General features: G+C 46.3%; 1 protein-coding gene across 11 annotated transcripts in view; it reads right to left on the bottom strand.

Moving 5' to 3' along the window:
• Window positions 1-15000, bottom strand: part of LOC115560331 (membrane-associated guanylate kinase, WW and PDZ domain-containing protein 1) — a 79774-nt gene that overhangs the window by 26803 nt on the left and 37971 nt on the right. For 6 of the 11 annotated variants that reach the window (XM_030380328.1, XM_030379830.1, XM_030379761.1 and 3 more), the window contains 9 exons: window positions 11026-11145; window positions 9496-9684; window positions 7896-8163; window positions 6781-6857; window positions 6158-6217; window positions 2764-2821; window positions 1915-2027; window positions 1107-1229; window positions 129-314 (listed from right to left, as the gene is read on the bottom strand). In XM_030380328.1, the coding sequence (XP_030236188.1) occupies window positions 129-314; window positions 1107-1229; window positions 1915-2027; window positions 2764-2821; window positions 6158-6217; window positions 6781-6857; window positions 7896-8163; window positions 9496-9684; window positions 11026-11145 (1194 nt within the window). The remainder of the gene's footprint in view (window positions 1-128; window positions 315-1106; window positions 1230-1914; window positions 2028-2763; window positions 2822-6157; window positions 6218-6780; window positions 6858-7895; window positions 8164-9495; window positions 9685-11025; window positions 11146-15000) is intronic. The other 5 variants (XM_030379997.1, XM_030379980.1, XM_030380177.1 and 2 more) reach the window with 5 other exon arrangements.

Here is a 15000-nt window from a genome sequence, read left to right as displayed (position 1 = left end):
TACCCAACGGAAAAAATAATGAATTATAGTGAGACATACACTAAGAGAGGAAAATGGTCGGATCTGATCTGAAAGGATTCTGTTGTAGGAAAACAACGCCCCCTGTGGACGGCGATAGAGTACTGCACCTGTCTCCATCTTGCCATCTACAGCCGCGGGCCCGTCCAGCACCAGACTCTTGATCTGCAGGAACTCGTCTGGCTCGTCGCCCCCGACGACGGTGAAGCCGAACCCACGGCGGCTCTTCTTCAGCTTGGTGTTGATGAAGGTCCCCTTCAGCTCGGCAGGGTTCCGCGTGAAGAACGGCTTCCCTCCTGCAGATAAACACCGTTATACCAGACACACGGCATGAGGGACCCGCTGAGGCGGGGGGGAAAGAAGCGCAAGGGGCACCTTCCTCCCTGCCTGTGGGAAGCAAACCGCAGCTACATGAAAGGGAACTTTAGCATTCCTTGTTTCGAGGAAGATTATTATTAACCAGTGGATTTGGACCAGTCAACGTGACACAATGTCTTAACTCTGAGGCTTGAACCAGTTTAAAGGGGACATATAAAACCACCAGGCGTGAGTGTGGTTGGCCATGCAAGCCATTTCGAAAATCTGCCCCATATGACATCACTAGTGGGCGTGTCCACCTAGATCTGTGCTGGATAGATCAGTCTACCAGCCTACCCAGTGGACTGAAGTAAACGTGGCTCATCTATCCAGCACAGATCTAGGTGGACACGCCCACTAGTGATATTCTATGGGGCAGATTTTCTAAACGGCTTGTAAGGCTAATCACACTCACACCTGGTGGTAGAATATGTCCCCTTTAAGACCCTTTGGATATTGATACAGCTTGATAAGGAATCTGTCTTCCTCTTGTTATAACTGCTGTAGACACAGGTTTACTGGAATGTAAGGTTCATTGCTGAGCCATAAATTAAGAGTATACATAAGTGGAGTTTTGTGGCGGGTTAATGATTTCCGTTTAGTTTCCAATGAGGATGAAGTGGTGTGCCGGGGGTCCACATAAACAGAACCATCATAAATCAATATGTATCGTTCTTGGACAGCGTCCAACGCAGCGCTACTGGTGAGTGATCGCAGTGTAAGAGACTTACTCTTGGCGGCTCCGGGGCCCGGGGGTAATGGAGGGGGGACCTGGGGGTCTCGGTACGTTTCCAGGTGGTTGGGGTTAAAGTTAGCCAGAGGGGCCCCCACCGAGGCGTGCTCCTCTATCCACTCTGCAGCATGAGAGAACGGGCGGCGGGCGGGGTTAGTCCACATGCACACACATCACACAGGATGTATGTGCATGCTCACAAACACAACACAAAACAACACGCCGACAAACACACACACACAGACACACACACAGACGTTTAAACAGACGGATATACATATTCTTCATTTAGCAATATTAAGGAAAGGCAAAAGGTTAATTAGTTATTCTGTTGTCGTTGGCTCACACCCAGTTACTGGTCTCTTCTTGTCAAACATATGAAGAGTGCAATTACTTTTCCATTATTTATTATTCTCAGATATTAATATAGCAAGCTTGAAATCTGCAAGTCTCCAACCACCGCTTATTGGCAAAGGAAGTACTGAAAGCCATGAATGTCTCAACAAAGAACATAGGATGAGACAGCGTTTATGACGTTATGTAAATCAAATCAAACGCATGACAGGAACATTTGGGCCAGCTTTGTTTCAATGAACCGTTCTCAGCTCCAGAACATTAACGCCTGTTTCCCCTCAAACCTCCCCCTCCCTCCCCCCCCCCCCCTCCCTCCCTCCCTCCCTCCCCCCCTCACTAAATAAAACTCAAAGCTGGCCCAAACTCCAGGAAACACAACACGCAGCAGGACGGGACGCTGGACAAACATGAAGAAAGAAAGAAACGGTGCCGTGCCAGGGCTGGAAACGAACCTCGAATGTACCGCTCACCTTCAGGAGGCTGCGGCTGGTGCTGGTGCTCCAGGTGGCCCCGCCGGCGGCCCTCCATCACCGGGTTCTCGTACTGGGTCTTCCTGTTGATGTGACTGGGGGAGCAGAGGGGAGGGGGGGGCGGGAGGAGCAGAAGGGGAGGGAGGGGGCAGGGAGGGAGGGATAGATGAACGGATTGGAGGAGTGGGGGAAGGTGAGGGAAGGATGGAAGGGGGGAGGTGGGGGGAGGGCGCGAGGTGAAGGAGTGGGAGGGAGGGGAGGGAGGGAAGGATGGGGGGAGGTTGGAGGGAGGGAGGGTGATGCGGGAGATGAATAGGAGGAAGGTGAGTCCGGTGTGGGAGGTGAGGGAGGTGAGGGATTGGACGGGAGAGAGGGAGGGTTGGAAGATGAGAGAAGAAAGAAGTGATTCATTGGTTACAGGTAGTAATTGGAAAAATATGTGCAGAGCCAAGACATAATGTTTACAAAAATGGATCCCACATGCGACCACAAAAAACAACCTCGAGAAACTATGTTCGATTCAAACTGGATTCTCTCGTGAAGCTCGGTCAATGTGGTCAATCTATCAACTGCCCCGGAAGATTACCTCCTCGCTGTGCAATTTTGAAAGCGTCAGTTCAGCACACACATTCTGTAAACGACCGCTCCTCTGCCCCATACTGATTTATCCGTGTGTATAAAACAGAAGGCAGCCTATGCGTCTCTGACGGATTTTACAGGTAGGTAATGTGCATACTTTAAAGATGTAGTTCGGCCTTGTAAATATGAGGCGTCTTTCTAAGAAGTTTTGTTGTTGTGTGGGGAAGTCCGGGAGGCGAGGGTTCAACTCACTCCACATAATAGACGCCGTACACAGGGTCGTCTATCCTCTCCCATCCTGGAGGCAGCTCTGAAAGAAAGACACGTCGTGTTCAGTTAGTACACAAACTGGTAGCACGTGTACGTCCACAATGTTCCGACTCTCAAGGTCCTCTCCGTCTGAACGATCAAACTTGTATAGTATTTTTACTATACAAGAGTTAACCCTGTGGAATAAGCCCTCTGAGATTCCAGCAGTTAACCCTCATAGGGTGTTCGTTTTTTTGTTACACAGGAGGTGCTGCTGGGTCTGGTGGACCCATTGCATTTTAGGCCTTTTCATTCAACATAATCTAACTTTTTTAAAAATACTCACCGAATGGTTACTTCAACCCAATTGCAAGTAATATAAACAACACATATGTTAAATTTTTTCCCTTTACCTTTGTTAAATCACATTTATGAATAGAGGTGCCACTCGTTTTTGTTTATTTTCGTATTAGCATGTAACAAAATAAGGATATGCATCATAAAACAGGCATAACTGGGAAATTATCAACATCATTAGAAATTGAAACATACTCAAAAACATCTGTCTGAACAACACATTAAAGCCTTTGAACACAGCCATTATACGTATATCAGTCTATACCACACATGAGGGGCAGAGTCTCACTGTGTGTGTATTGCATATGTATTTTTTGCACTGGTTGCATGTATATTGTGTTTTATATTATTATGTATATTGTGTATTTGTCTTTTACGTTTCGGTGCTGGCTGATGCTGATCCTCCTCTTCAAACTCATTGTCAGACTCTGAATTTTCAGAAATGTTATCCTCACTTTCTGAAACTGTTTCCTCTGCACCACCATCAAAACCCTCTGTCTCTTCAAATATCAACTGTTAGGCAGTCTGAACAGAGAATCGCTTTGCTATCTTGATCAGTTGTGGTATGGAACCACGCTGACAGAGATTTTTTATAGTGTCAGATCCCCAAGCTGGGTTCCCGCAAGACAGAGGGTGAAATGTGTGGGAATATGGGTGTAGATAGTCTTGGGTACTCCAATGTTGCAACCTTGTGCGGGAACAGTGGGTGCACACTGTGGGTGCTCACACCAAGGGCCCATTCACCTGCTTTACTCTCTCCTCTCTCTCTCACACACACACACACACACACACACACACACACACACACACACACACACACACACACACACACACACACACACACACACACACACACACACACATACACACACACATACATACATACATACATACATACATACATACATACATACATACATACATACATACATACATACATACATACATACATACATACATACACACATACACACATATACACACACACAGAGGAGAAAGGGAAAATGAGGGTGCACAGAACTTATGATTTCCACACTTAAACTAGCTCCGGGTCCACTGGACCCGAACACCCTGTGTGTAATATAAATGTGATGGGGGGGTATACAGGGGGGGGTCCTTGAAAATGTTTTCTGATTCATGTTCCTCACAGAAAATAAGCCAAAGCCAATGAATCTTAGTTCAAAAAAATAATTATTTGTATCACTTTTATAAAGCTAAAAACTGAAAACGGGTCCCACAGACCCGAACACCTTACAAGGATTAAACATTGTACATTGTACAGTGTAAACATCTTTATTTTTCTGCTAAAAATGAATGGGATAAAGACATTTCATTGATGTTTGTGCTTCCGGACTCCTTATCGCCAGTACAGAGAAATCCCGGTCAAGGCCAGTGTTCTTCTGAATGCTAACTTTGCACTCTGGAGTTATTGTCCGACATTTAACATTTTACTTCCCAGAAATCGACTTTCATTTAGGAGGGTATGAGGGTATGAGTCGGTTACAATTCCCCTCTCAAATGCCCCTGCATTTATTTCAACAAACTATTCACAATTGCAGTTATATAACTGTCCCTGATTTGACTTTTCACAGAGAAGAGCCAACCTATTCTCTTTTAAACTCACAAAGCAAGAACCAAATAATAACTTCTGAATCACAACCACACCGGGAGACAAGAGTCTTGTCGGGAGACAAGAGTCTAAGTATTTCTCTCCATGAATTTCACATCGTTGATAGGACTACAGCAGGCGTTTATCAGCAGCTGTTAGGCAACGCGGCTAAATGTCACTGTACGCCAAGTTCAGTCACTTCAATTCAAACATGGATTCAAATGTGAACCCGTAAATATAAGCTAACACACACACACGCAGCTACACAAGGGGCATGTGAGCACACACACACACACACACACACACACACACACACACACACACACACACACACACACACACACACATACACACACACACACACACACACACACACACACACACACACACACACACACACACACACACACCCAAACACACTATTGTTTGATTTTATCATTAATCTATTTGCCAGATGATAGGGTGACATAAAAGCTCTGTTAAAACTTTTGCATTAGCCTGGACTTTCACATAATCAATAACACAAACTTTCTCCAACTGCCTAAAAGCTGTCTTGCAGATGCAATAGGGGTCAACAGAAGGCCAACGTTAAAGCTATGACTGTTTGTAGGACTTTATCCAATCTCCAAAGTTGTTTGTTCCACCGTCAAATGGTTGGGAATCAATGGAGCGAATTCTGTTTCTTAAGACCAATTTTTCATTTTTTTCGAGGGAGCTTTCAGTCCATAAATCAATCGTAGTCATCAGACGAGAAAATACGGAAAAATAAAAAACACATTCCAGACATGTTCTTCCACGCGAAAAGAAGGATCGTTCCTGTCACTCACGAATGTGAACAGTGGGTGCCCGCATGCCATTAATTTCCCCATTTTCAATTCAAAAGACTTGGAGTTTTCCCTCATGCAACTGATGCATATGATCCGGATAGGGCTGCTATGGGAGGGATTCTATTGGAGGCAAAGCAGCACTCTCATGTTTTCTCATGAAAAAGCACCACTGTAGCCTTCAGGAGAAACACGCTGCGCTTTAATGTGGAGAGAGGGCACGGCCACGATGCCTTAGAAAGATCAAGACTTCAAAGTTCAAGAGAGACAAAGAGACACAGAGAGAGAGACACTAAGAGAGAGAGAGAGCGAGAGAGAGAGCGAGAGAGAGAGAGAGAGAGAGAGAGAGAGAGAGAGAGAGAGAGAGAGAGAGAGAGAGAGAGAGAGAGAGAGAGAGAGAGAGAGTCTTTAATGTTATCAATTTGTATCGATATGTACTTCATGCATTATCTACTATTTATTAATATTTTATTTATTTTTATTTGCATGCTTTGGCAACATGTTTTCTTTTCATTTGAATGTAATGCCAATCAAGCTTTATCCATTTAAGAGAGAGAAAGGGAGGCAGAGAGAGATAAAGAGAAACAATGTCATTAAAGCTACATACCTATATCACTCTCCAGGTCCTCAGTTTGAATCCCTTCTTCTCCAAGTTGAAGAAAGGATGCAACAGTTATAAAGTAAAGGAACAGCAGGGGGCGGTAGGGAGGTAGAGGACAGGGGTGGCAGAAAACAAACAAAGTGATAGAGAAGAAGAGAGAGCAGGGACAGGCCGGGGAGGAGAGAGAAACACAGGTCCCTTAATCTCAAGTCTAGATTCACTGCAAATAATATCAGTCAAGCAAAACGAAAGAATGAACAATCATAATAATAGTTGTATGAAATTGTGAAATTTACAATATTGCCACTGGATGGTGCAATTTCTTAATGTGTGTATTCCGGCAATTCGTTTTATATGTTTTTGTGTCAGCAAATCTAAAAAAGGGGGAGAGTCTTACAAAAAAAAGAGAAAGAAATCAATATATACTGCATGAGAAAGGTGAACATGCTTTATTTCACCATGGTTTCACCGGCTGTATTCTCATACAAATGCAATGGCCACGCAATACACTGACATCCCAGCCGGGATTAAGAGTAGAATCGACTGATTCAGAGAGCAAATGGGTCAGGCTAAAATTAAAACCTGTGAAGTCAGAGAGCTTTTTTTAGCGGAGCAGAGTTGCAGCTTACCATCGTCATCACACTCTTCCAGAGGTTTGGAGGCCTTGTCTCTGGGATCCAGCCACGATGTGGTCTTTGTGTTATGACTGAAAGGAGATAGACGCAAAACTATTACAACTAAATCACACGCCAGTGGTAGCATTGTGAATATGTGCCATCTATCGAGGCACCTGGGGTCAATCATTTCAACGTTTTGTCCATATAAAGGGTCAAATTGAACTGCCCTATATTTAGACACCAAGACTGTTACTTATCAACACTCAAAGAAACTCAAAAAGTATTCTGGCTTTCCTTGTGTATGGATCAATGCTGTAAAAAGACCATGTTGAGGAGAATAACCGACAAACCAAAAAACAACACAGAGATACAAATTCGCAAATTGTGAAGCGTTGACCTGGTGGCGTGGGTGTACCCGGCCGTAAAGAGGGCAGAGGGCTGGGAGAGGGTCAGGTGTCCCCTGCAGTGATCTCCTTACAGATCAGGGCATGGACGGATTAAGAGGCAGGCCCTGGAGGGTAGAGGCAGAAGGCACCACCACCAGCACCACTACCACAACCAGCACCACTACCACCACTACCGCCTCAACTACTGCCTCCACTACCACCACCACCAACACCACCACCTCCACCACAATCAGTATCACCACCCCCAGCCTCTACAACCACAACCACCACCCCCACCACCACCATTACCGGCATCACTATCCCCCCAACCAACACCACCACCAGGAACAACGGCTGGACTGACATGAAATCAGTTGTGCTGGCAAGATAAGGGACCCACTCTGAGCTGTGTTACAACAGTCCCATAGAGGCTTTCTGTTTTGCTCCTGCCCTGGGGTAGACAATTCAGAGTGACCATAGAGTAGACCAGACCGATACAAACACTGCTTTTGTCCGATAAGAGCCTTTAATGTCCCCGGAACTAGCACATTTAGAACACACTTCATTTTATTCATCTGCGCTAAATGGCCTGTTTGTTTGGTCTGTAATGTTTCGTCCCAGAGCGTTGCATGCCTTCACACGCTACGTCCCAACGTGATATTGCTTTCCCGGGCACTAAAGTGCATCGTATCTGATCTCAGCACACAGCACAAGGGGCTCCGGGCGGGGGTCCGTACGTACTCTATGAAGTAGAGCTCTCCGTTCTCCGTGTAGGCCATCTCCCAGTTGTCTGGCAGAGGCCCGAGGGGGTCCTCGGGCGAGGCCTGGGGCTCGGCCAGGGTCTGCTGGCCGCTGTCGGCGGTGGAGGTTGGGGCATTGTTCAGACCGTAGGAGGGAGCGTTCTCCCGGGCCGGGTACGGGCGCAGCACGCCGCCGCGGCTCTCGTCCGGGTCAGTAGGGTTACCTGTGCACAGCAGGGGAGAGGGGAAGAAGCTACGCACTAAGGTTCCTGGGCAACGGGCACGACACACACGTGGGCACACACACACACACACACACACACACACACACACACACACACACACACACACACACACACACACACACACACACACACACACACACACACACAGACACGGACACAATAGGAAAGGCGGGAAAGAAATCGGCAGGTTTATGCGCATGCAAGCAACGAGGTGAACAAGGCAAAAGATGAGACGACACATAAAAAATATTTGTGTTGTCAAGCTTGATCTCTGCTGAGGTGATGATTCATCTGGATGAAGCACAGTGCCAACATACTTCACCCTCTGGGCCCTCCCCCCTGCAATCTTTGGCCCGCCCCCTGCCCTATTTAAGTGCATTGAATGGGAGCCTGGGATATGCTAATTCCTTCAGGAACTGTCTCTTCAAAACTCTCCACTAACCCCCCCCCCTCTAAACCCCTCTCCCATACTCCCCCTGGGCTCTTTCTCCCAAGCATCTATAAACCTGAACTACCCTCAAGCCCCCCCCTTCATCCCCCCTCCACCATCTTCCCAGAGCTGGCCCGCCGTCCTCCAGTACTTCCGCGGGGGCCTTTCAGGCCTGATCTCATGCTAATGCAACACATTGGCAGGCTGGCAGGGGCACACAGAGGAAGCATACATCCACCACATCAAGGGGAGAAGGGGAAAGAAATAAACTAACGCCAGTAGCTACTCTCTCGCTCGTTTGCCTCCAAAAACACCGGGCTGCACTGACCCAGGGGAATAGACTGTTGCTACAACCGTCTAGTCAATTAATAAAACAATATGACGAATAATTCAAACCACTGAATGACACATGATAATCAAGTGTCTCCGCTATAGTAACAATGGAGAGCTGTGGAGAGCAGGCAGACTCTGTGATGAACCTCTCGTCCTCCATTAGTAAGAAAGACCTCTCTCGTCTACCCTGCCCTCGCTCCCACCCGCAGGTAGATGGCGCTGTTGCGAGCCTCGCGGAAAGAGATCGGCATCACAAAGACATGATGTAACTAGCAGACACCCAACATAGAGCAGAGGCGAGCAGCAAAACGTACATATGTGTTTACACACACACATATATACACAATCGCGCAAACAAAAATAGAGCGAAATAGCCCTCTGTATGTGTATATATATACATTCATAAGCCAAGCAGAGATACACACAAACAGAAACACATCATCCACAGTGTACTGTGAGACCCTAACACCACTGCACACACACAGACACATACACACCAACAACCACCACACAGCCACCACCTCACAAACACACCGACCTGTTTCCTCCCCCCTGATAGGTCACAAGCCAAGGCTACACCCCCTCCCTCGTACCTGTAAAACTGTTGTTCATTTCCGAGGCCAGGTCGTCATCGTCGTGGTCATCGGGCGCTACGCGGGCGTGTTGCATGTCATGGTAGGACCTGGTGCGCTTGGGGGTTGACGGCTGGGGGCCCGCATCACCCAGAATCAGCGCCCCAATAAGGGGCTGCCTGGGCGGCTTGGGGGTCCCATAATAGTTACCTAGGCAACGGGGAGACGGAGACAGAGAAATAGAGAGAGGAGCAGAGAGAGAGAGAGAGCATTAGCATGCCTGACAGAGGACAAGTGAAAAGGGAAAACGGGGGAGGGCGAGAGCAAGAGGGGGAGAGTGTGTGTGTGGGGGGGGGGGGGGGGGGGGGGGTTGAGAGGAATAGAATAAGGTAGAAGGGAGAGGGAACAAGGACACGGGAGGGATAAAAGCGAGAGGGTCTGTGAAATCTCCTTATCCTAGTCAGAGAGAAAGAGAGAGGAAAACCTAGAGAAACAGAGAAAGAGAGAGAGAGACAGTGAAAGAGAGAGAGAGAGAGCAAGCCGGAACACAATGTCTCCTGAAATGTTATAACGTAAGCAGCTGGTAGGGAATGCAGGGCTGGGATTGGGAAAGCAATGGCATCCAGGGGTAGGGTCTAGCATCTAGTATCAGAGCCCCTGAAAAATACAGCTCTCATACCATAATAAATAAACATGAATTAATTCAAGTAGTTTTCTAAAAGGTAAAAATATGTGTTTTTTTAATTCATATTGAAGGGATTTAAGTTAAATATTCCTTGGACGCAAATGAAAAAGGAAACGCCAATGATTCATTAAATACTGAAATAAGATGTCATGCTATGAATGTCCACAGCTAAGTTTTGCGGTATCTTTCCGGGCGGGGGAAGGCTGTTGACTCCCATGGCCAGGTATTTGACATTGTCAGAAACGTGCCAACACACAGTAGAATGCTGCCAAGAAGATTAACGCTGTGACATTCATTCTCCCTGTCCCACATAATCACACACACATACACACACACACACACACACACACACACACACACACACACACACACACACACACACACACACACACACACACACACACACACACACACACACACACACACACACACACACACTTTCACGCGTACACACAAACACCAACACAGCACACACACATCATAGTATTGCTCACAGAAAGAACAAGTAAATAAATGCAGCAAACACCCACATAAACATTCCTACATACACATCCCTAAGGGTCTGCACACACACACACACAGACACACAGACACACATACACACACCGGTTTTAGCCAGTAGGGGACTAAGCACTGTGCCACTGTGGCCCAATCAGGTTGAGTAGGGCAGATGTGGAGTGACCTGCCACTACTCTCTCCGCGATACAGGATCTAATCGGAAATCAGCCCAGCATTAAGCCTCTAAACTGGTCTTTGTGTCGTAAAAAACACCCACAACAACGTCTTGATCGCCCCCAACGTCGCACCCCAACACATGACCTTTACGGGTGCACGGGCGTGACGCCTTGGTCCCTCCTCGGACTCACCTTCATACGTTCCTATCTCCAGAAGCGTCCCAGTCTCATCAAGCTCCAGGAAGTCTTGGACCGACAGGAAGTTGTAATCGACCCCAGAGACCTCTCCGTGACGAGGAGGGCGGGTCGTACCTGAGCACACGAACAAAACACAAACAAAGAATAATTAATGCAAATTAACAGGAAATTGCAAACATGAGTAAGCCTGTTCAAGTATTGAAGGGAAAAACACATTTACTTGATTCCTGACCCCTTCTCTCAAAAGTGTCGACAGCATAGAAATACTACATTATAGGCATCTCGCAAACGTTCCTATTTTGGCAACATCCCTTTGTTTGTTTCCTTTTGAGCTGGCGCCAGCACTTCCAGAAGCAGAAAACAGTGCAATCCAAGGCCACGAGTGAAATTGTGATCAGTTTGTTGGACTGGAAGTTGGCAGTGTATTGCTCTGCGCATCATTTTCATGAGACATTAACAGAGCTCATCTCACACACCTCTATTAAGCTCTGCACCTGATGTGAACCTGATGACTTTCGAATTAGACTGACATTACTGTTAAATTACGTAATTTGAAAAGTTTGGACAATCAACAATCAGTTAGCTGAATGTTGCAAGTCCACAGCACAATATTATGTCTTCTAGTTTTGGAAAAACACATAGTTCTGCACCAAAGCCCCCATGACGCTATAAACTACTGTATTTTGGTCATAACCATGATACTAATATTGTCACGTTTGATGGGACTGCAATATGAGATGTTAAAGCCTTATTTTCATGCATAGGCCATATAAATTCAAATCAATAAAACAGTTGCAGATTAGAGGCTTGACACAATTCCCCATGTGGCAACCCCTCCTGTTGAGAAGGGGGGAGGGAGAGAGGGGAGAGGGGGGAGGGAGGGAGGGGGGAGGGGGGAGGGGGGAGGGAGGGAGGGAAGGAGGAACGGAGGAAGGAAGGGGGTAGGGAGGGAAGAAGGAAGGGTAGATGGGGGGAAGGAGGGAGGGAGAAAGGGGGGAGGAGGGAGGAAGCGAGGAACGTGGGGTTGAGGTTGTGGCCTTATCCTTCCAAATTTAAATTGCTATGTTAACTATCCATAGCCTTATCCCTCTGCGGGAGTTAATGATTAGAAGAATACTGTGTTTCTCTTTCTTTCCTTAAGAACGTCGAGGTCCATTACAACAATGAGGGGAGCTGGGCGCAAACAATGGAGACAGAGTGCATTGTGTCTCTCACTCTCCTTCTACCGAGACGGCGGGGAGAGAGAGAGACAGAGAGAGAGAGAGAGAGAGAGAGAGAGAGAGAGAGAGAGAGAGAGAGAGAGAGAGAGAGAGAGAGAGAGATGCCACACCTACCAGATGGCTGAGGATGAAGTAGGAGACCGTCTGCGATTAGAGGAACAAACACAATCACACAAACACACGCACACACACACAAACACAAACACACGTACACATACAAACGCAAATACACACACACACACGCACACACACGCACACACACACACACACACACACACACACAAACACACACACACACACACACACACACACACACACACACACACACACACACACACACACATAAACACACAAACACAAGAACAAATCACACACGCAGACGCTCACACACACAAACATGTATCAACACACACACACAGAGGCATGCACACAAACACACATCTACGAATACACACACACACGCACACATACACACACACATAAACACACAAACACGAGCACAAATACACACACGCAGACGCTCACACACACACACATGTATTAACACACACACACACAGGCATGCACACAAACAGACATCTACGAATACACAAGGACACAAACACTCACACAGAGAAACATGGACACACAGACACACACACAAATAAACGCACCCATGTACGCACATGAACAAATACACATTAACACACACATACACTAAAAAACACATGCATGCACGCACACACGCACACACACACATCCACGTGTACATGTCAAGCGCATCATGAGCAGTGTGGACTTGGCCATCTCAGGGGGAGCAGGGGGGTCTGCAGCCACACGCACAGCGGCCTGGACCAATCTGAGCCAGCACCACGGCTACTAGCCTGTCTCCTGTTCCCTCAAACATCATCCACACTGGGCCTCACTTCTGGTAAAAAGATACACGATAGGGGAGACACTATCAGCTATTTTGTCAGTGTAGTCTTTTTAATGATATCAGCTATCCACCAATGAACACAGAAACTGTATCACCGTGTCAAAAACTGATCACTTTACCTGACTGTACGTTTATTGTTGTTATTTATTATTATAATTGGTTACTTTTTTTATACACTGGGTTTAGGTGACCCTATTTGTGTTAATATTTTGTTCTATTGTCCTGTTTTTCTGTGGGGGAGGTATCAATTTGAAGACATGAACAGTAGCTTTTTGATAACGACACAGTCTCTGAATGTATTAGAAATGTGACGTTTTATTGAAACAAAAGAGAAAAATGAATAGCAGTGTTGTCACAAGCGTACCACAAGCGTGTCACAAGTGTGTCCTACACACCGACCTCCCCCCCCCCCCCCCCCCCCCCCCGTTCAGCCGTGGTGATAACGGTATCACATCTCGTTATCTCTGACAGGAATAAATTATGTTTATGCTAGCCAGGTGGCTCTTTCCTCGGACCATTTAAGTGTCCGTCTCCAATCTGCAGTCATATACTCCATCCCCTCAAGACCCAATAACCCCTGGTCATGTGTAAACTCCCCACCAGCGCGTTTGGTCGAAGCCCACCGCCCACCCAAACAATGCTAGGGAACACACACACACACACACACACACACACACACACACACACACACACACACACACACACACACACACACACACACACACACACACACACACACACACACACACACACACACACACTCACACACAGCCACAAACACACATCATCTTCAAGAAACATCAAGACAGAAAACATATATTATTCGCTCTTCAGAGCCACTGTTCTTTGTATTCATCCCCATAGACACAGGGTAGAGAGCGAAGGGTTCTGGGAGATTGAGTCATGGGCCTGGGTGGTCCCTCGGAGCGAGACAGTTGTGCTCTGTGATGATGCTGTATGGAGAGCAGGGCCTGGAGCTGTTATTCCAGGCTATCCCCCACAGTATCACGCTTTAAAGGAATGACTAATTCTGGTGGGTTGGATGTATTTTGAACATAGATTTATTATTACAATTCCTCCGTCACATGCTCGATGGGTTTTAAGAGGTGAATTGTGTTGTCATCCAGAAAGGATTAACTTTAAGACCATGGTTTATATTTTAGCTCTGTTGCATCAAAATGCAAAGCTATAGTTTAGAATCAATGCAGCAAGGTGAAAAATTTAAACTTGGTTTAGTCACAAAAAATATTATAATGTCAACCAAGTCGTTTTAACGGCCTCATTTTGGAGAGAAAAAATTTAATATCCAATCAGCAATTTTGAGATGTAGATACATTGATATTCATAATAGTGATTGCTAACATTATATACTGTGATGAAATGACCCTGTGCAGTCTGCTGTAGCAGATTATGCAAACACTATATTACATTGTGTTCAAATGTTTAGTTTCACCTTTGCTAGATTTTAACCTGTCTCTTATGTTCACATAACGTTAGCTCATACAGTAAATATATTGTGATTTTAGTCAAACGTTCATCCATCCATCAGACAATTTCAACCAAAAGGAGTTTCAGCAAAATATGCAAATAGTGGTGGTATTTCATACAAAATTGTGCTCAAATTGATCTGTTAGACAACTGCACTACATCCAGTTACTGCTACAATAATACACCTCCTAACATTAGTTGTTATTGTTTTGGCCTCCTGCACTCGCGCCAGATACCCTTCAGTCAATAAAACTAAAGTGTGGCACTACTGTGAATCCTTCTGTTTTCTCTGGCCCGGTGAACAAGGACTCAGCAATAATCATCAGTGACCCCGCCACTGATGAG

The sequence above is a fragment of the Gadus morhua genome, chromosome 1, assembly GCF_902167405.1.
Source record: "Gadus morhua chromosome 1, gadMor3.0, whole genome shotgun sequence".
Taxonomy (NCBI): Eukaryota; Metazoa; Chordata; class Actinopteri; order Gadiformes; family Gadidae; genus Gadus; species Gadus morhua.
This window is presented reverse-complemented; position numbering and strand designations above follow the sequence as displayed.